Source organism: Lagopus muta, chromosome 5, assembly GCF_023343835.1.
Source record: "Lagopus muta isolate bLagMut1 chromosome 5, bLagMut1 primary, whole genome shotgun sequence".
Taxonomy (NCBI): Eukaryota; Metazoa; Chordata; class Aves; order Galliformes; family Phasianidae; genus Lagopus; species Lagopus muta.
This window is the reverse complement of record NC_064437.1, coordinates 65,029,930-65,050,166: the sequence shown is the minus strand read 5'-3', so window position 1 is coordinate 65,050,166 and position 20,237 is coordinate 65,029,930. Positions and strand designations below refer to the sequence as shown.

At 46.7% G+C, this 20,237-nt stretch overlaps 2 protein-coding genes across 2 annotated transcripts in view; one reads left to right on the top strand and one right to left on the bottom strand.

The window, feature by feature from the left end:
- TCERG1L (transcription elongation regulator 1 like) overlaps positions 1 to 1,530 on the top strand; it is a 63,324-nt gene extending 61,794 nt beyond the window's left edge. Inside the window, exon 13 of the mRNA XM_048944005.1 lies at positions 410 to 1,530. Coding sequence (XP_048799962.1) covers positions 410 to 566 — 157 coding nt within the window. The 3' untranslated portion in view covers positions 567 to 1,530. The remainder of the gene's footprint in view (positions 1 to 409) is intronic.
- LOC125692881 (uncharacterized) overlaps positions 1 to 20,237 on the bottom strand; it is a 209,582-nt gene that overhangs the window by 109,767 nt on the left and 79,578 nt on the right. The window lies entirely within an intron of this gene.

The window sequence follows — 20,237 nt, the reverse complement described above, 5'->3', positions numbered from 1 at the left end:
GCCGTAACCCCTAGCTTGATTTTGATGTGCGGTAAAGACAAGCAGGCAGGTCTGTTCCCACAAGGCTGTTATGAGTCTGCACAGTGCTTAAAGCCAACAAGAAATACTGCAGCATTCATATGATACATCCGTCATTAACCATAGCGCTGTGAACACAAAATTGAGATAGAAACCATTGCTAGAACAATGCACCTGTGAGATTTTAAAGCCCAGGGGTTGAAGCGTAAGCAGGGGGCTGGTGGGTTGTAGGCTGGGCTGCCAGCAGCACTTGTGCTCTCGGTGCAGGGTCTGTGCTCAGCACCTGGGTTTGGCCATGGCATCCTGCTGCTTCCAGCTGCCGTGTGGCCATGCCTCTCCTACAAGCCACATCTGCAAGGCTGCAGCTTTCAAATCTCTGTCTTTTCTGCAGAACGACATTCAAAGAGTTTGCAGAGAAATATGGCAGGGATCAGAGGTTCCGCCTGGTTCAGAAGAAGAAGGACCAAGAGCATTTTTTCAATCAGTTCATACTTATCCTTAAAAAGAGAGACAAAGAAAACAGGATAAGGCTACGGAAAATGAGATAAAACTGCTTGGAGCTGGCAATGAACACAGAAGCTAAAGCAGGGACTGCAGGAAGGACCCCGAGTGAAGGTGAAAGCAAAGGCTGACCTCGCAGCAGCGGAAGGACGGAGTGCATATCCCTGAGAAAAACTTTCTCTGAATGGTGTTTGTTGAACACACGGAGCATTTGTGAAGGTTGTTCTGCAGGAATCTGAAGGATATTTGTTCCCAAGGAATTAATGTTTCATATTGAAGCTCTCTTTTGTACAACATCCAGAGTTTGATGCATTTCTAATTGCCGTGATATGTCAATCCCTTAATTGTTTTAATTATGCAAATTACTTGTAATACACACAAATTATGAATCCGGTGCAGATTTGTAATTAAGCAGAAACAGATGCCATCCATAACAATCTCAAGATATTTTGATCATTTCGCAATCTTTTGGCAACTTTCTGCATTAGCACAAACTGTTTGGAGGTGCAGCGGGATGCAGGGATCCATTGCCGCGTTCACATGTCTGTGTCCAGTTCTCTGAGTAGTACTATTAAATATTAATCGTTAATCTTAGTGAAGAGTGTGAAAACCCTGGCCAGTGTTCCATAGGAAACTCTCCTTTCCAGAAATAGCTTTCCTGATCCCATGGGTGGTGCTTTGGGCTGATAGCAGCACTGCTCTGTCGGAGTTCCGTAAAGGCGTTCTTTTGTACAACCATCGCGGTCTGAGTTACGTTCCTGTATGTGGAAAGTCTGCATGAGATTTTTCTCATCATCTTTGTATAAATTAAATATTTTACTTTTTTAATTAATAAATATTTTAAGCCGATTTTTGGGTTTTTTTGTTTTTTAAGTTTCCACATTTTTGGAAATGCCCGATGAAGCAGCGCTGGTCTCACAGTTCTGACTCGAGAGGTAAAACACTGATTGCTCCTGGGGCTCCTGCTTCACATGCACATTTCCACTGAAGCCAGCTGCACTCATGAGCAGATTGAGAGCACATGGTGTGTGACACTGAGGATACCAGCAACAAGCAACAAAACTGCTTGAGGTTTCAAATGGCAGACTGGCTTGCTGGGAGTGTGGTATTGATCTCTGTGGCAAGCCTCATCATTGGTAACTGCAAAAGGAGAGCAGCTGTGGCAGCAGGGGACAACTGCCTGCAGCTGCTGCTCGGGGCCCAGGTTGCTGTGGGTGGGGAGGCAGAAGGGCCCTGATTGGTGTCAGAGAGCAAACCTGTGGCAGCAACAAGGGGCTGGGCTAAAAATGGGTTTGAAAACATGTCAGCAGAAACAGGCTCAGCTGCTTGCAGGAGGAAGATGCTAGTGTTGATAGAACTGCTTAGAGGCTGCGTTTCTTGGACCAGAAGAGCCCTTATCAAAATGAAAAGATTCCTATGGTATTGCATACGTTCAGAACCTCTGTATTTCAGGAAGCAGATCCTGGTCTGCTCTGTTGAAAGAGTCCCAGAAAATAAACTTGAGCTCTTTGGGTGGGGAAAAAAAGAAAAGCAAAGAAAAAAAGCAGGAAATTGTTCCTCCAGCCCATCAACCCATTCCTCCTCGTTCTGCAGCAGCCTCAGCCATAACCACTGAGTGGTTCTGGGTCTGTGCTGCAGCCCTGAGGGCTCAGAGCCTGGACACTGCATGTCCCTTGTCCATGTTTTGCAGCAGGAAAGGCTTCCAGTGAGAGCCCTGCTTTGAGTCTATGATGTCAGAGCCCATGTGGGTATGGAAAGCTATGGTTTCTCTTCTCACCTTAAAACTTTATATATTGAAATACTCCACGTGTTTGGTGAGTGCTGCCTGCTGTTGGTGCAGGACAGCCTGCAGGCAGTGCTACACCTGGCAGTGGCTCTGCTGCCTTCCAGGCATCTCCCCTTGCTCTGCATCACCCTTGGTGTTCTCCGTGGTGGTTCAGGCTCCTTTTTCTCAGGTAAGTCTCTTTATATAGAGATGTATATATTCTTTTCCTGGATACGTGATCTCATTCTTCAGACTTCAAAGAAAAGAAAGTTGTGAAGCATTGAATGGTTTTTGGATCAACCAGGAGTGCAGAGAGGTTTGGGTGGGTTTTACTTTTGTTTCTTGTCTATTTATTTTTATTTTTTTTTCTGCTTTTTGGCTTCCCAGCAAGGATGAGCATGCCTGGGTGCAGGCTGAGTGGCTCTGTGATGGTAGAAATCATTTTGTTTTCCCTTCCTAAGTAGTCTGTAGTTCATTTATTTTTTAAAAACTTAGTTCTTCCTATTGTGATACCTTCACTTGGCTTACTTTGGTGAATATTACTTTCCTCCCATCCCTCTGGGACCACATTTCTGTATTGCTGTGATCACTGTTCAGAGAGTTAATCTCTAACATAAGCGAGGAGAAGTCAAAGAAATGAAAACAAATGATGGCATCATTCCCTAGAGACAGTAGGTTTACTTGTCTGGGTTCATAGCAAGATGCTCTGGGTTTGCCTCTGTGAGCAATTTAACTTGATTTATCTCTCCAGCCACCAATGAAATACCTCTATATTGTATTTCTCCAGTAGTGGCCGTGGCACCCGGAGTTGTTGCCTCTCCATGTGCTTTTCATAATGAATGCAGTTCTGGCATTATTTGTCTGAGTGGTTGTGTACTCTGACAGTTTGTCATGATTCCCTTCCATTTACTTCAGGTGGTTGTATTTAATAATGCCTTTGCTTTGGGGAGGAAAGAAAAGCAGAGCAGCTGCTAGAAATATGGCAGAAAAACAGTTGTTTTTCACAAACAGGGCTGAGTTTTTCTTTTCCCTGTTTCTTCATAGACAGGTCTGAAAAAAATTTGGAGCATTTAACTCTGAAGACTTTTGTGGAAAATTAACTGGGGGTGGAAACCAGGATCCTCAGGGTGATCCTGGCCGAATGCTTTACTGCCATCAGCTGCACTGTTCTCCGCGTTGGTAGCGGGTAGAACTTGGCTCTGGGAGTTACAGCATCCAAAATGTGCAGTGTTGCCATGTGCCCACTGAAGGCCCTTTTATACCTGCTGAGATTCAATATAGATGTGCGTTAATGCCAGAAATGAAAAAAGTGTTTGCAGAATAAGTGGTACTGCTGATGGCTGGGAATATACAGCGAGGTGCTCAGGCAGAACTCTGCAGTGGGCTGTCCCTGCCCATGGGGATGTTATGCTGCACTTTGGGGCACAGGGTGGGGTGTAGGATGAGATGTCATGGCCTCGCATTGCACCAGGGAGGGTCAGGATGGTATCACTGCAATGTCTGCTCCAGAGAGCGGTGCTGGCACAGCTGCCAAGGGGTGGCCAGTCCCCATCCATGGAGGCGTTCAGAGCTGCAGGGATGTGGCACTGTGGGACTGCGGGGTGGTGGGGCTGAGGGTCTCAGAGGGTTTTTCCAGCATTAATGGTTCTGTGATTCTGTGTGTGTGGATGTGGAGATGAAGGAGGGGGATGTCTGATAATGCAGGAACCCACCTCCAGCACTCGGGGCACTGCAGTCACCGACTTGGCCAAATGTACGTGACATCTATGTTTAATTAAAAAAAAAAAAATCTAATCTCCTAATAACAGACCATTTAAAATTAACACACAAATAAAAATGTTTTGTTGAAGTTCCTGCTGGCTTCAGCAGAATCAGTCTTCTCCCTTTGGGTCACAACTGCTTAAACTACTGGGAAATAGCACAGAAAGCATCGCTGTGGTCCCTCAGCTCCCTCCAGGAGAGCAGCCTGCTACCTTGAAGCCTGCTTGCTGTGGAATGTCCAGACCTTAGCCCTTCCATGTTACCTATATATTAATCTGCATAATATTTGTGGTCTGAGTGCCAATAGATGGGCTACAGGAACTGCAGGCATGAATTAGTCCCCAAGTGACCCCCTATGTCCTGTCCCCTCTACCTGCAGGTCACAGCCTCTACCTACAGGGCAGCCCCAGGCTGAGTGCCATCAGCATTGCTGCAAGGCCCTGCAGATCGCTGCCAAGTCCCCTTGCAGTGCTGCCAAGTTTGGCTTGCATTGGGTGAAGCCAAATGCCTTTGTTTGTTTGTTTGTTTTCCTCCTTTTCCTACTTTGAAGAGAAAATGTGTTTCCTGGCATCACAAGAAAGCGGTGCTCCTGCTCGGAATGAGCGCTGCATGAGAAACAAGGATGTGTTTAGCTTAAAAGAGCATTCCTAATGAAGCCCTTTCACATCTGAAGAGGCTGCAGTTGTGTGCGCAGCAGGATGAGCTTTTGAGGCTGTATTTGTTTGTGTGAGAAATAATGTTACATTAATCTGTGGTGGTTTTCCTCCAAAAAGAATAAAATGTTGACTTAACGCAAACAATGTAGTCAACTGGATGTTGATCCTCCCAACCTGCATAGATCTTCTTACAAATCATGAGCAGCTTTTGTGTTAAAACCAGAATGTTTGCTCCAGAACCATCAGGCTGGCTGCAGGGTTACAAAATATGGGAAACGTTTCCCTTTGCTTTGCAGGACGAGTGCTGTGTGGTGGGAAACTGCAAAATGGAGAAAACACCAAAGTGAGAAGGAGGTGGCACTGCTACAGGCTGGCTTTGGCTGCCGCTTCTTTCTGCTCTGATGCTGTCTTATAATCCTACAGGAGATTAGGGAAATGTAAGTCATTCATAAGGTTTTTGTAAGTGGCCTAAGGTGAAATGGAGGCCCTAATTAAAACGTGTTATTTACCAATCACTGGAGGGTTCTCTCGTCTGTTCCATTTCCTCATTTAATGCCTTCCTGTTTGAGTCATTGTCCTGCTCTGCCTTGGGAAGCAGCACAGCTCCCTGGCAATGAACGCCTGCAGCGCTGCTCTTTGGAGGAAACATTGTTCCTGATGCCCAACCTGACCCTTCCCAGCACAGTGTGAGGCCATTCTCTCTTGTCCTATTGATGCTACCCAGGGCTAAGGCTGACTCCCTCTCCCCCCCCCCCCCCCCAAACCTCCTGTCAGGAGCTGTGGGGGTGATGTGGTTTTCCCTGAGCCCCCTCTGGTCCAGACTGACCCACCCAGATGTTAATGTTGTTTTGATGATGCATACGTTTGGCAACAGTCATCAGATTTCCAACAAAATGAATAAGCAGGCAAAGCAAAACAACCTGTAGAAGCTGTGCTGGCCAATGCCCACGGTGCCCTCGAAGCCATGGCTTGGTGGCCACTCAGCTCCCTTTGGCAGCAGTGGCAGAAGCGTGTGGTTTTCACATGGTTTTTATTCCTATTTCCATAAGCAAACACTTATTCTGACTGCTTTGCTAGATATATGTACATTCTGAAATAGCCTCAGCTGCTAGCAAGTAATGGTAATTACCAAACCCATGTGTTGGGTTGATAGGTGGAGCCAGACATCTGCTTTATAGCAAATGAGTAATCAATGCATGCACCTACACATAAATATGGTGACACTACTCCGAAATGATGTCCATGCAGTCATGTCAGTGCAGTGACACCACTCCAGTGCCCAGCCAGAGCCCTTCTGTGTCCCCGTGCTGCCCTCAGCACCACAAAGCTCATGTGCCCTATTGGTTCTGCAGGCTGGGGCTGTGCCGTTCAGCTCCTTTAACTGATCATTTTGGCCTGGGGAAATATTAAAATGAAAAAAGGAAGAAGTGTGGACTTAGTTCTGAAGCTGCTGGTTCCTGCTGCCCCACATCCCTGGCGGCTCTCCATCGGTGACCTTTCCTTCTGCCAAGTATCGCACGCATAATTATTGATGTCACTTCTTTTGCAAATGGTTGCTTAGATGAGTTCATCCAAATATTCCCAACGCAAATAGAATGTGGATTGCACGTGCTCAGAGCACGTTGCCTCTAAGCATTACAGGTGTCTGTGCCAACCGAGCGTGGTTTCACTGAGCAAATCCCTGCTGCCGCTGCACCCCATAGTCTGTGTGCCGTGAGGCTGCTGGAGCCCCAGGCTCAGAGCTGAGAGAAGCAGCTGGCCTGGAGGAAGAGATGGGGCAGCAAAGCAGCTCCTATGATGGGAGCACTACAGGGTTCAGTCTGACCAGAGCCGCTAAAGCAGCCTGGTGTAATTCCCCACTGGGTCAACTTTCCTCATTGCTCTTCTTTCTGCCTTATGTCGTGATTAAAGGGGAAGCATTCAGTTAGCAGAGGCTTTCAAAGGGTAATTAAGCAGAGCTGGGAAATAACAATCCCATTTAACGAGGTCTTTCTACATCCTTCCTCCCCCCCCCCCCCCAAACTGCTTTCATCCTTTGAGAGCAGGTGTGCTCCAGCCAGACCTGTGCCCAGCTCCATGTGTTGCGGTTGCCCCTCGGTTTGCATGCAGCTGTGCACATCTCTCAATGGGCTTTTCCTATTCTGTGTGGATTTTTTTTGGTCAGACCCAAAGTAATAATTTAATAATAATTAGAACCTGATTGGGAATTCAGAAACTGTGTAATTTGGGTTGGAATAGGGCTGCAAGGGGGGTGAAATGCAGTTGCTTCTAACCCATTTGATGCCGCTGGTGCCATGCTGAAGGGGAGGATGCAGGCATTGCTGCTTCTCCTGGGCAACAACCAAGATTTTGGGGCAATTTGTTGTGTTTCGATCTAGAGCAAGAGAGACAAATGTGATGTGTTGGGGAGCAGCAGGGTGTCGGTTGTAGAATCACAGAACACTTTGGGTTGAAAGGGACAGCAAGGATCATCAAGCTCCAACTTCCCCTGCCTCATGCAGGGCCACCAACCTCCACATTTCATAGCAGCCCAGGCTGCCCAGGGCCCCATCCAACCTGGCCTTGAACACCTCCAGGGATGGACGGGGCATCACAGCCTCTCTGGGCAGCTGTTCCAGCACCTCACCACTCTCTCTGTAAAGAATTTCTCCCTAATATCCAACCCACATCTTCCCTCCCTCAAATTCAAACCATTACCCATTTCTGGTGCTGCTGATGATCAGGGTTATTGCTTCCCAACAGGTTTTTCCTGCAGATCCAAACCTCCTTATTAATCTTTTACCAGAGTTCAATGAGGGAAGAGAACATGGGATGACAGGATATCCCAAGTTGGAAGGGACCCATAAGGACCCTTGAGCTCAACTTCCACCTCCACGCAGGGCAGCAGCAGAACCTGGCTGCTTCTTCCTGGGCATCCAGTTCTGAACCAGCTCCAGCTCTGCAAGTTGAGTGAAGGTGGGGCTGGGTGTTAGGAACTCAGTGCTGGTGCATTATGTTTGCTTTGTGATAGGAAAAGGCCACCCTAGTGCAGCCCAGAGCATTTTGCATGGAGCGAGGAGTGGTGCTGGCAGCCTTGGGTGCTGCTGTGTTGGAGGCAGCACTGCTTTGGACTGCTCTGATGTGGTGCTGCATGAAAATCTCTGCAAAACCTACAGAGAAACTCCTGTAACTGTAATAAACCTGTATGCATCTCCTATTGCAAATCAATACTAAATATGTAAGTTAAGAAAAATGTTTAGCTATTGTGCTTGTAGCCATACAGAGAGCTGATATGTTGGCTGTTCCTATGTGTCCCCTCAGATCAATTTCATGCTGGACAACTTCTGTTCAGATATTTGTATTTCTGAACTGACAGCATTGTAAGAAAACTGCAAATAAGAGAAGGGAAGTTAATTAGTGATGGAGGGAGCAAGAATGGTGGGCCAGAGGAGAGCCATGGTGTTCATTTATTTGGAATGGGGGGTGGGCTCTGAGAAATGCGCTGCTCCATGAGGAGACGCCTAAATGTGCCTTGAAAGGATTAGCTTCTCCACACCTAATCTGCTTATGCTTAACCTAAAATAGTGCCGTGATAATGCTCAGTGTCTGGGTTCTATTCCTCCTGTCATGGAGGAGGGTGTGCAATGACACTGCCTGCAACTACAGCAGGAAAAAAAAAAAGAAGAAAAAGGAAAATGCAAAGAGGCAGAACAGAGGGGTTGGGATAAGCAAAGAATTTGGGGAAGGTTTAAGAAAGAGGCTTTGAAAAGGCACTTTTGCATGCATCTGGCTGTGCGTGCCACATACATGGCAGCACCTGCTTTGAGGACGACAAATGCCTCTGGGGGAGGGCAGTCCTGTGTTCCTAAGGTGTTTATTGTTGCCTTAAGGGGCTGAGTTCCCCACATCCCACTGGGATGGAGTGTTTGTTCCCCATGTTGTCGCCCTATGCCCTACAGGGGAGTAGGGTGATGGTACTGGGGCAGTGGGATGCCATGCAAGGAGGTGAGGGCAGCTGCAGCACCACGTCCTGCAAGGCTTGTGCCTGGGCCACAAAAGGCACCAGGAGCACAAGAGGAATTGCAGACGCCGGAGAGAGAATAAATCTTTCCAATCAGCCAATTTATCAGTGGATTCGCAGTTCCTAATTCAAAGCAGCTGAAGTAATTATTGAAAGAAACTCATTAATTGGAGTAAAGCTCTTTATTGAATATGCTACTGAGTCATTCTTGCAGACACTTGGGGGTTTATTGCATTGGCTTCGAAACAAAGCAAATCACTGCTGTTACAGAGCAGGGTCACTGGATGGAGCCAGGTAAGGACTGGAGCTGCTGGTGGCCCTGCCTTGCTCCTACCACATGCAACTGAGAGTGGGCTGTGTTTCTTTCAGTAGAATATATATTTTTTTATACTTCAGCATTCTTCTGCTAGCTCTTCTTGTAAGGCTTGTTGCAGAGACCCTTAAGATACCCTGAAGTTCTGAGAGGTGAAATAGAGAAGGGAGGTGCTGTGCCTGGGAGGGCTCACCATTAGGTGCTGAACTGCAGTTGTGATGAGGGAGGTCACAGCACTTCATCCACGTCTGTGCTCCCAGCTCCCTAGCAGCCAGGGCTGGCAGCCTTCACACCCTGCTTTGGTCCTGAGCCTCTGAGAGGCCCTCCACTTCTCTGTCTTGTGGATAAATGAAATGAGAAGGTGAAACTATCCGTTCTCTTATTCCAGCTTTACCTATTGAGGGCTTTGTACTTTCTTACCGTGTCTGAGTTTATCCTTTAATTATCAGCCCTGACTGGCTCCCATCCCATTTGGTTCAGCTAATGGAAAGCACTGATTCATTCCTGTGACCATTTCGTTGCCTCTTGGCTGAACATGAGACAGCAGTGTGCCCCGGTGGTCAAGGAGCTCAGTGGCATCCTGGCTTGTATCAGCAATAGTGTGGCCAGCAGGAGCTGGGAACTGATCATCCCTCAGCACTGGCCCTGCTGAGGCCCCTCACTGCAAGAAGGATGTTGGTGTGACGGAGCGTGTCCAGAGAAGGGCAGCGGAGATGTGTGGGTTCTGGAGTACAGACCTATGGGGAGCAGCTGGGGGAACTGGGGTTGTTCAGTCTGGAGGACACTCAGGGCTCCCTACAGCTCCTGACAGGAGCTTGTGGCAAAGTGGGGATTGGCAGAGGCTCCTGGTAACAGCAATAGGATGGAAGGTGATGCTCTCACATTGCACCAGGGAGGGTCACAATGGTATCACAGCAATGTCTGCTCCAGAGAGCGGCCAGGCGCTGGCACAGCTGCCCAGGGGTGGGCAGTCCCCATTCATGGAGGCGTTCAGAGTTGCAGGGATGTGGCACTGAGGGATGTGGGCTGTGGGCACGGTGGGAGTGCGTGGGCTCTGTGCACACTGGCCTCACAGCACAGGACGTGGAGCCCCCAGGCAGGGGGAACAAATGGCAGAGTTGGAGAGGTGGCATCGAAGGTGGAGAGCAACAGGAAAAAAGGTGTAAAGGTGCCTGTCAGTTAATGGTGCTTTAGTCCTAATTTTTGTTATGGCTTAGCAGGGTTCTGATAAAATGTAACATTTACAGGAGCTCCTACTCATTCACAAATGTCAGACTTAAGGAACATGAAGGGAAGGGCTGCTGTGTGACTATTCTTGTGAGGTACAAAGTTGGGTGTTACTTCTGATGGGGGGTGTTCATGATCAGAAGCCCCAAATTACTATTTCAAGTAAAGCAGCTGCATACACCACCCTGGAGACGATACATGACTGTTTTTAATTCATTAAATACGGATTGTCTTCTTTTAATACTGCTGGAAAGAGATTTGGACAAAAGCGGGTATTTCAGCAGCACTGTTGGTTTTCTGTGTCTGCACAGCTCCCTATTAGAGGCCAACTCAGGATGGTTTGAAAATGTGAAGAAATCGATATCCAACTGCATCGCCAAACAAGCAGCAGTCCTGGAACAAAGAGACCGGGGGACTGGCGGTGTGAGCGTAGAACTTGAGATTTCTGTTGCTGAAGCTGAGCAGAATTTTATTTGCAAAGAATGCAAGATGAGGAGGTGCAGAACAGTCATCCCGTTCCTCAGTTTGCTGCCTCGAATGTTACCCATGCTGAATCTCATTTGGTCTCTCAGTGCTGCTTCTTTATGTTGTTTCCAAAGCTCTAACTATCTCCTTGGAGGTGTGGGTATTAATTGATTTCCGAAATCAGGAAGTTACAGAAAACACAAAGTAGGCTGCAGTGCGTTGACAAAGCGCGTTTCACTTCTGATCAGAGGAGTGATCCGAGGGCACACGTGGGGGGGTGTAATCTGCAGTGATCTGTTCTGCAAATGTGTAATCAAGAGTGACGACAGGAAACAAATGATTGTGACACGTAACGGCGGGGCAGGAGCAGTGCTGATTAGCATGTATGTACCGCCTGACTTCCAAGTATCGAGAGCGCAGGCTGTGCAAATTACATCATTTATTTCTGTGACGGTAACAGATATAAAAATTACACCATAAATAAAGTGGAATCAACACTTCAGCATAATTTAATGATGCTTTAAGTAATTCCAATCCACATGTTATTGGATTGTAGCACAGCCACTCGCTTCTGGCTCTTGTTCCTCTGTCTAAAACAGCCTAATGCCAAGTGAGTGTGTGGAAGGGTGAGTGGTGGCCATGTGCCTGGGCCCCAAAGAATCACAGAATGGCCTAGGTTGAAAGGCCCACAGTGCTCATTCAGTTCCAACCCCCTGCTGTGTGCAGGTCGCCAACCAGCAGCCCAGGCTGCCCAGAGCCACCTCCAGCCTGGCCTTGAATGCCTGCAGGGATGGGGCATCCACAGCCTCCTTGTTCCAGAGCGTCACCACCCTCTGGGTGGAAAAACTTCCTCCTATGGAAGGACAGCAGCCATCCCACTGTGCCCCTCCCCAGGGCTTCACCTCATGTCATGATTCCCCATCATGCTGTCGGGTCAAAGCAAGCACAGAGATGCTTTAACCTTTGGCGTTTGACCACCTCCATGGATATGTTCAGCTGTTATTTACAGAGCTGCTGAAATCCCTCCTGTAAGAAAGAAAATTAGTCTAGATTTGAATCAAAATTTCACTGCATGGTAGACCTGATCAAGCATGGACTTGCTCCTGGGAAAGGGCAAACTCTTTGCTCTCAGACTTGCAGTGACAGCCCCATTCACTTCACACTGTGCAGTGCAGTACGTGTAAGGAAGTAAAAATGGTGGTGCCAAGTGCATTCAGCAGTGGTACTCCTTCCTGAAGCTCTTGCTCTGGTCCTGGCATAGGAGATGGGCAGCATGCTGTCAGTGGTGGCAGTGGGTCACAAGCATGTCACCCATGGGCTGAGGGATGGCTGCAGTCAGGTGTCCTCCAGAGATGCCTCGTGCTGCTGTAAGATGACATACTTTGCTCCATGAAAGGCATTCTTTAGAAAAACAAAACAAGTCAAATCCCAGCTGAGTATAATATGTGTTTTATATATACCAAGACAGATCAAGTGTCAGATTTAATCTTTCTTGCTCTTCTCCTGGTAATTCCATAAGTCTCTATGGGGTACTCTCTTATTTACTTCTTCCTGAATGCAACCATCCTATCTTCTTGATTTTTCATGTGTTAACTGATTTTTGACTCAGACAACTTTCCATTTCTGCCCAGCACTTTTGAGACAGTGAGAATTACTGACTTCATTTTCCAAGTAAGGCCGCTCTACTTTAGGGAAAAGCAGATGTGGGTTTGTACAAAGGCTCTGCAACGCTTCACGTTGTTTAGTGCCCAGCACTGTACTTGAACTGAGCGATGCCACGCAGTGAGCTTGTCCTCGCAAATTATCCCATGTCTAATTCCCATGTGTCCAGGAGAGGTCTTCCATAATTTATACTTATGTGTTGTGGTGCTGGCAAGACTCCAGCACCACCACCCTGCTGATTGCCTTGAGTTGTCTGTATCCACTTAAGGTCCTCTATTTTTTTCCTGACCTTTGATAGGTTTCAAGTAATTTGTGGCATCGGCCATTTTCCCACTCTATTGCTCGGTCACTTCCAGAGCCAGGAGGTTGATGTCAATTTAAACTGCAGAAAGCTTTGGCCACTGATGCTTTGACCTCGATTTCTCTTGGTTCATGATCCATGACAAAAGAAGTCGAATTTTTGGAGAAAATTCTTGGAAGTTTCTTAAGAGTTCATTGAGGTCAGAGGTGGGAGGACCATGGCTGCTCCTCCTGCAGTGTGGCCTAGCAGTGTGACCCTGAGCACCGCTCCTCTTCTTTCTAGGTCCAGAAAGGGGGAAGCGCTTCTTTTAGCTTCTTTTTAGCTCTGCAACACCTGTCTGGAGCTCCTCCCATGGCAGTCAGGTGTTTTGCACCTCCGAGGATCAAAGATGCAGTGTCAGTTATTTTTAACCACATTTTAACCAAATTTTAGTTGCATAAATTGTTGTGGCTGAGGCTTGAGGAGTCAGTCCCGGCATCTATAGGGTGCAAGCTGCAGGATGATGGCTGTGAATATCCACTTATTATCTGTCAGAAGTATTTGATGCTCCCTAATATGTTCTGACAGCAGCTTGGCTGGGTGGAAGGGCTGGAGCTCTCAGGCAGCTGCTGGTACACTGGTGACACAGTGGAGAAATGTCCCCATTCTCATGGCAGGAGGGGCAGCTCCTGCACCCCACAGTGGCATGGGGTGAGGATACAACTATCCTTTGCTCACTGCTCCTGTAGACACAGCTTTCCACACCACTCAGTGCCTTCTTAAACATAAAATTCCCAGCAAATTTTACCAAGGAGTTACATAGGAAACCTGCTTTGGCAGGGGGGTTGGACTGGAGGTCCCTTCCAACCCCTACAATTCCGTGATTCTGTGATATCATCTGTGCTGTTGATCTGTTTTACTTGATGCCATCCATCCCATTCATCACCATGAGGTGAACTGGAGCAGACCATGGCCAGTCTGTGGTCAATGCCCATAAGAGCTCATATGAAATCTTTCACCACTCCAAGTTAAATTCCATGCTTACATCAAACACGAAGGCACATCCTCATGTTTTTCCTTTCAAACTGAAACTCATATCAAATTAAAAGGATTCTCCACACCTGCTGAAAATGGAATTAGGAGAGCCTAGGTTTGCAGAGCTGGTGAAAGAGGAGATTGTATCATGAGAGCCTGGTAAGAGCTCCCCAGAGCCAGGCAGGTGCTGGCTGCACTTGCACAGTCTTGGCAGAACTGCAGTAGGACACAGCAGCAGGCTTTGGCTTTCCAAGGGGAAATCTGGGAGAAATTGCAGTGGCAGCCCCAAAGCATCATGTTTCATGGGAGGGATGAGAAGGAAACTCATTCCATTTAACCTTGGGGAGTTTCTGGTTTGTCTGATGCTCCATTTCTCTTCTCTGGGATATTCCTCTTTTCTTCCTACCCACTGTCACTAAACTCAAGGATCACATGGAATTTATCATGAAATCATTTGATAGCTCATCTGAAGATTTATTTTCTTTTTCTCGAAGAAAAGAACACAGCCTTGTGCTGCTGAATGGTCATGAATCACATCAGTGTCACTGGCAGGACAGCAGAGAATTAATGTTTATCTTGCTTTTAAAATCTGATATTTAGGGAAGGAAATTCTTCATGCATTTTGTAGTGTGATTTTTTATTACACTTGTCACTCCAGCATTTAGCTGAAATTAGGTTTCTGAGGAAGAGAAATTTGGAGACAGAGTCAGACTTGGTGGCGTAGGACTGTTTGCACAGGCTGTGCAGGCAGATTCCCTCCATGCAGGGAGGCTTTGTGGTTGGGCTTTCTTCTCTCCTAGCTCCAAACTCTCTTTATCCACCACATTTTTTGCCTTTTTTTCCCTCCATGTTTCTGTGCTATAGATGATGCTACCCCTGCTGCCACTTGGCTGGCATCTCCTTGCTGCTTCTCTGCTTTGCTGTTCCTATGTCTCTTGCCAAGAGCTCATCCTTTGCCAGCAGTGTGTTTTGTGTGTCCCCATGGTCAGGACATTGAGGAGGCAGATGTTACATGTGGGTTCTGCTGCTGCTTTTTCTGATCCCTGCCATATAGCAGCTGCTAGTGGTCGTTGTGTTGGGATTTTACTGATGTGTAAATACGTCGTGGCTCTGCCCTTAGTCTTATAGTTGAGTTTATTTCCATTCTGAGTTTGCGCTCCAGTGAGGTGGAAACCATTTAGGAGGGGATGCTGACTCTGACTGCCATGCAACTGGTGGAAGGATGGCTGGAAATCCCCATCTTTACAGGGAAATATCAAACAGAAGGTGAGCAGCCTTGTGCCATTGCCTACAAGAGCATTACTACCAGCTTCCCTTCATCCCACAGCGCCCATGTCACTATTTTGAGCAGGTCTAGTGACAGAAGGGTACATGCTGAACTTTTTACATTGCTTTAGTAAAGCCTCTGGCTGAAATAATAATGCCCAACTTGCAGCACAAAAGCAGCAGAAAGCGCAGGTAATGGGTTGCAGTGCTGGTTGGGTTCCTGTACTCATAAACAGAGGGACTCAAGAATAAATTAATTTGGGGAAACTAATTTCCTGTGCTATTAAACGGGCTTTAGAAAATTGGTTTAAATTTATTTTTCAATAATTGAAATCCAAATTGTCGTACATCCGTATTGCAGCCCGGTTTTCCTTCACCATCATAAGCAAATTTTAGCTGTGCTGCTTAACTCAATCACAGCAGCATGTAATGTCTGTAACACAACCCACTGTGTTAATCTTTATGAGCTCACCAGAGATTTTCAGTTTAGTGACCTGACCCATCCTGGGAGTTGTCGTAAGATTTTGTATGGAGCATGTATATTTCAAAGCTATTGCCTTATTCAGTGATCAAATTTCTTGACCAAGTTTTATGATCTATACTTTTTTTATTGTGATCCACATTAGAATAAGTGCTTTGTCTTCTGCAGTCATGGCTGGCACGGTAAGTGTTATTGATGCTCGGCGTGCTCATCTGTATCTGGCTGGCAGGGATCATTGTGCCTCTGGGTAAACCTTGAACAGAGATTCATCTGCTCTTCAGAAAACGGTACGAACCACAACGAAATGTATGAAAGCACATGAGTAATGACGTGAACTTTAAGGTTTCTGAAACTAATCCACGTTGCTCAGGAGTGCTCAGAATCTCCCTGTACAGCAGGCAAAAGCAATAAACACTGCTTTTCTCTCTCCCTTCCTCCCCTCTGCAGCAGAACCTTTGTGGCAAGAGCAGCCCAAGCCCCAGTGTGCCCCTTGGGCACTGCACAGCAGTTTCTTCCATGCTGGCTCCCACTGATGGAGCTGCACTGCTGAGCGCAGGGCAGGCAGCATGAGCATCTGCTCTTTGGTGAAGATGGAGATGTGTAATGAGTTGGCCCCTTCCATCGCTCTGGGGGAACAGAGATGTGCATTGCTGTCCTTGTTATATACCACTGAACTGGCAGAAGTCTGTCACCCGAGAAGAGGTTGTTGGCTGGTATTTCTTTTCAGCGTGTCCAGAATTAATTGGCCTGTACGTGTGCTGGCAAAGTTACTCCGGAGAGTTTGCTGGAAGTCAGAGCTATTGAAAAATAACTCCTCGAGTTTTTCATTCTGTTTTTTTGTTTTTTAAATTCAGAAGACAAATACTTCTGTCTTCTGTGGGTGATGTGTGAAATTCCCATCACCTGTCATCATCTCACTGCACATCATTGGAGGGAGAGCGTGTGATTGTTCTCTGCAGAAACCATCGTGTTGTCAGGCTGCCTTTGACAGTCATCAGCTGCTCTCCAAATGCTTAATTAAGGGCTCTAAGCACATACATACAGTACATAAGCTGTTTCTTTCCCCAAGCTGTCTATTTGATGAGGATTTTGGAGAAATCCTTCTACTCCATGTTGAAAAGCGATTCTTGTATTTCATATGTGTGGGTACAAACAGTCTGTCTGTGCAGAAAGCCTCCCTCCGACAACAACAAGCAGCTCAAAGCTCAGCCTGACTGTGTCGAACCCCGTGGGTGAATTCTATCAAGTCATACATATGGAAGGGCTTGCTCATGAAAGGTGGATCTCTGCTGACCAACCCATAGAAGCCCTTGGACTGAAAATAGGACGTGAGCATTGGCACCAACGGTTCAGGTGTCTCTTTGGTGCTGTCCTTTGTAGAATGAGTGTGCTGCTGGATGGCTGGGAGAGGTGGGCTTGGTTCTGCAGCAGAGTGTGCTCTGGGAGTGGTGCCACTGAAGTCTTATGTTCCTAATGGTTATTTAAGACATGTCAGGAGGTATATGTATGAGATGATCTTTGGACTCAGGCTATCTTCCAGTACAGCAATTTAGTTGCCTAAAAAAGAGATGAAGAAAATCATATAGTAATCTTGCTGACAGCCTTACAAGGAAGTGAGCTACATGCTACAGAATAGTGCAGCAAAAGAGGATACAGTTGGCTTCCAGCAAAATGTGGGGAATTTGTCCTAGTTCTGTGTGTGCAGCTGTCATGCTCTGATAGGCTTCCTTGGCAGCCATTTTTCAAGATGCGTGACTGAAGCCAAACATGTTTTTGGAAAATACTTAGAAGTGCCAGTGGCCATCCACTCCAGCAGTGTTGGTGTATCCTTCTTCTCTGCAGCTGCAGTGCTGCCCGTGGAGTTATGGTGGATACAGACCTAGGGAGAACAAATGGCTCCTTAATTAAGGAGAAGAGATGTATGCACATATATACTTAATTCTCTTGTAGTCTTCTTTTAAACTAACCAGTAAACACTGCCCTCTGAATTGCACTTGTTTTCACATCTCTCTCTGATGCTTTCTTGTGCCCTGTGCACCAATTCTGTGTCTAAGAAGTGACTTTCCCTGAGGTTGATACAAATCTAGATGAAATATTTTGATTCTTCACAAAGATGCTTTGCTGGCTCTGCCTAATCCATTTCTGTAAATGGAGACATCTTTCACAGCATACCAGGTACTCCTTTCTGGTGTCCTATTTGCTTCAAACACACACAGCAGGGCATGTTCTGAGTTGTTACACCTCCTAAGTTAAAAATACATTGTTTTTGAGACTCTTCTTTCGCTGCAACTTCGTACTGCAAGTGTGAGTGCATCAAACAGTTGGGAAGCAGCTCTGCCAGAGCCCTCAAGTGAGCAAACCCCAGCAATGGAAATGGCAGTTTGTACAGGGAAGGTCAAAAGGCTGCAAGGATGCCAGGCAAAACAAACAGCTGGATGCAGGTATCAGCTCTTTGCTTTCCTTCAGCTTTCTCTGTCTGTTATACTCTCACATTGTTCTCTTGTCTGCATATCACTGCCGTGTGTTTTCTGCTGGCAGCTTCAGAAGCACAGGAGACGAGTGGCTGAGGAAGATGTATATCCTGAACCCACCCAAATGTGATCATTGCTGCGAGGAGAGAAGGATAACTGGCATCAATCCTTTGAATAGTTTGTATTCAGGTTGAATGATCCTGCTAACTTAAGCCATCTTATTAAATCCAGTGAATAGTGGAAGAGAGAATCCATTGGAGCCAAGGAGGTAAATTGGTAGTCATGTAGCTTCAGGGAGGTCAGGCATGGCTGGGTCAGCACTTCAGGGTAGACCTGTAAGAAAAGCATATTGAAAAGATCCCTTCGTTTGTATCCAGTGAGTGAGGCTCCTACCTAAACACAGCCCCCTGCTGGAGGTCTCCCTGGGGTCTGTCTGTGCACCACCACAGCAGGATGTGGTGTCCCCACAGTGTGCCTCCCTCTGGCATCCACCCTGCAGAGATCTGCCCTGAAGCAGACCCTGGGCTCTTTCTGAAAGTGGAGGAGGAGTGGTTGATGTAATCCCACTTACACCAGTCTGACTAGGTGTTGCTACACCCTATAAAAGGCTCAGAAATGAAAACTCAATAATAATTCTTAATGCACTGGAAACGAAGGAAATGTATTCGTCACTGTTTGCAGATAGAAATATGGAGTGCTAGTGAGGGTCTGTGTAGCAAAAACAGGTAAATCAGCTTATTCCAACTTTCTTCTTGTTATCAGTGGCTATTTTGACAAGGAAACTCATGACCATGGTATTTTAGCAAATCAGAAGCTTCACAGGATTATCTTATCAGCACCTCCTGGGATAGTGCAGCCGTGGTAGCGCTCATCTCTCAGGTGGCAGTGACAGATAGACTCTTCTTTCTGCTAACGGCAGAAGGAAGAACTCAGGCAGGAGCTTCCTACAGAGATGATCCTTTTCACAGCCTCTCCTCATCAGCTTTGTGCTCTCAAGCAGTGCCCGTCACTCAGCAGCTCTTGCAGCATCACCTCCCACTCAGCTGTTCAGCATATAGCATGAAGTGCAGCATCTGTCCCTTGCTGTGGCTGCTGCCTGGCCCTGGTTCCCAAGCTGACCTGAGAACAGCTCAGTGGAAACGATCTGGCTGCTCTGCCCCATTGACTTTTGGGGCAAGGCGCACTGCTCTTTCTTTCTTTCCAGCCCCCCAGACAGTCCATCCTTGTTGCTTCCCATACACAGAATTTGTACCTAATTATTCCAGAGCTGATGAGAAGAGAGGTATCTCCAAGCCAGTGATAGTAACAGGGCAAATAAACATAAAATCCTTGGGAATTAGCTGAACCCCAGGTGCCCAGCAACATCAAAGCACGCTCTTTTAACGTGAGTGTTACATTTCAGTCTGAGAAGATGAGAGGGAGTAGAGCAGAGATGAAGCAGAAAATTATCAATCACTTGCATTTCCTTCCGAGGCCAATAGTGAGATATTCCACCATTCTTTTTCCATTAGAGATGGAAAGTCATGGGTTTAACCTGGCCAGAACCACGGCTCGGTTGGAAATGCACTTTGATTGAAGATTTCTTTTGAAGATGCACCACTTTATTTGAGAATATCAGATAGAATAAATAAAAAGAGCATCAGTACAGACCATGAGCTGAAAGATAAATGTCATGGAGTGTGTTCAGAGTGTGGTCCGAAATTCGGATGAGTGGTACTGATTTGAAACAGCAGTATAGAGAATGTAAGTATGTAAAACATGTGTGGAAACGGACTCTGTATGTGACAGAGGAGGGAGAAAGGATTGGAAATTATTTAGAGCAGTTTTTGCCTCCGTCCAATTTACTGGTATGTATTTAAGGTAAGAATGGGTCCCAGTAATAATCCAGGCTAGTGTCATACTGAAAAAATAGCAGCAAAGTTTCATTCTTGCATTGTGTGAATGATTTCTGGTTAGTGCATTTTGTACTTAATGCTTTTAGTTGCCTGTTAGGAAGGTATTCACTCTTGATTTACAGCTTGTTCCTAAAAAATACTCTTCTGTGTCCATTGACAGTGATAGTGGATCCTGAGCACTGCAATCAGTTCAGTTACAGCTGAGGTCAGCTGGCCCTGGGGAGGGGAGATGCCTGTGGGGGAGGACTCTCCTTTGGCTGCTTCTTCTTGCCCACAGGAATCATCTGCTCTTCCCAGACATCTCCTGCGTGTTTCAACAGGCTCCCAGGGTTGGGGTTTCAGTTCGAAATCAGGCCCAGTGTTCATTAAGGACACAAGTTTGAATAATTCTTTTGTTGGGCTTCAGCTGGCTGTGCCATCACCTGTTATCATCTTGGAGCT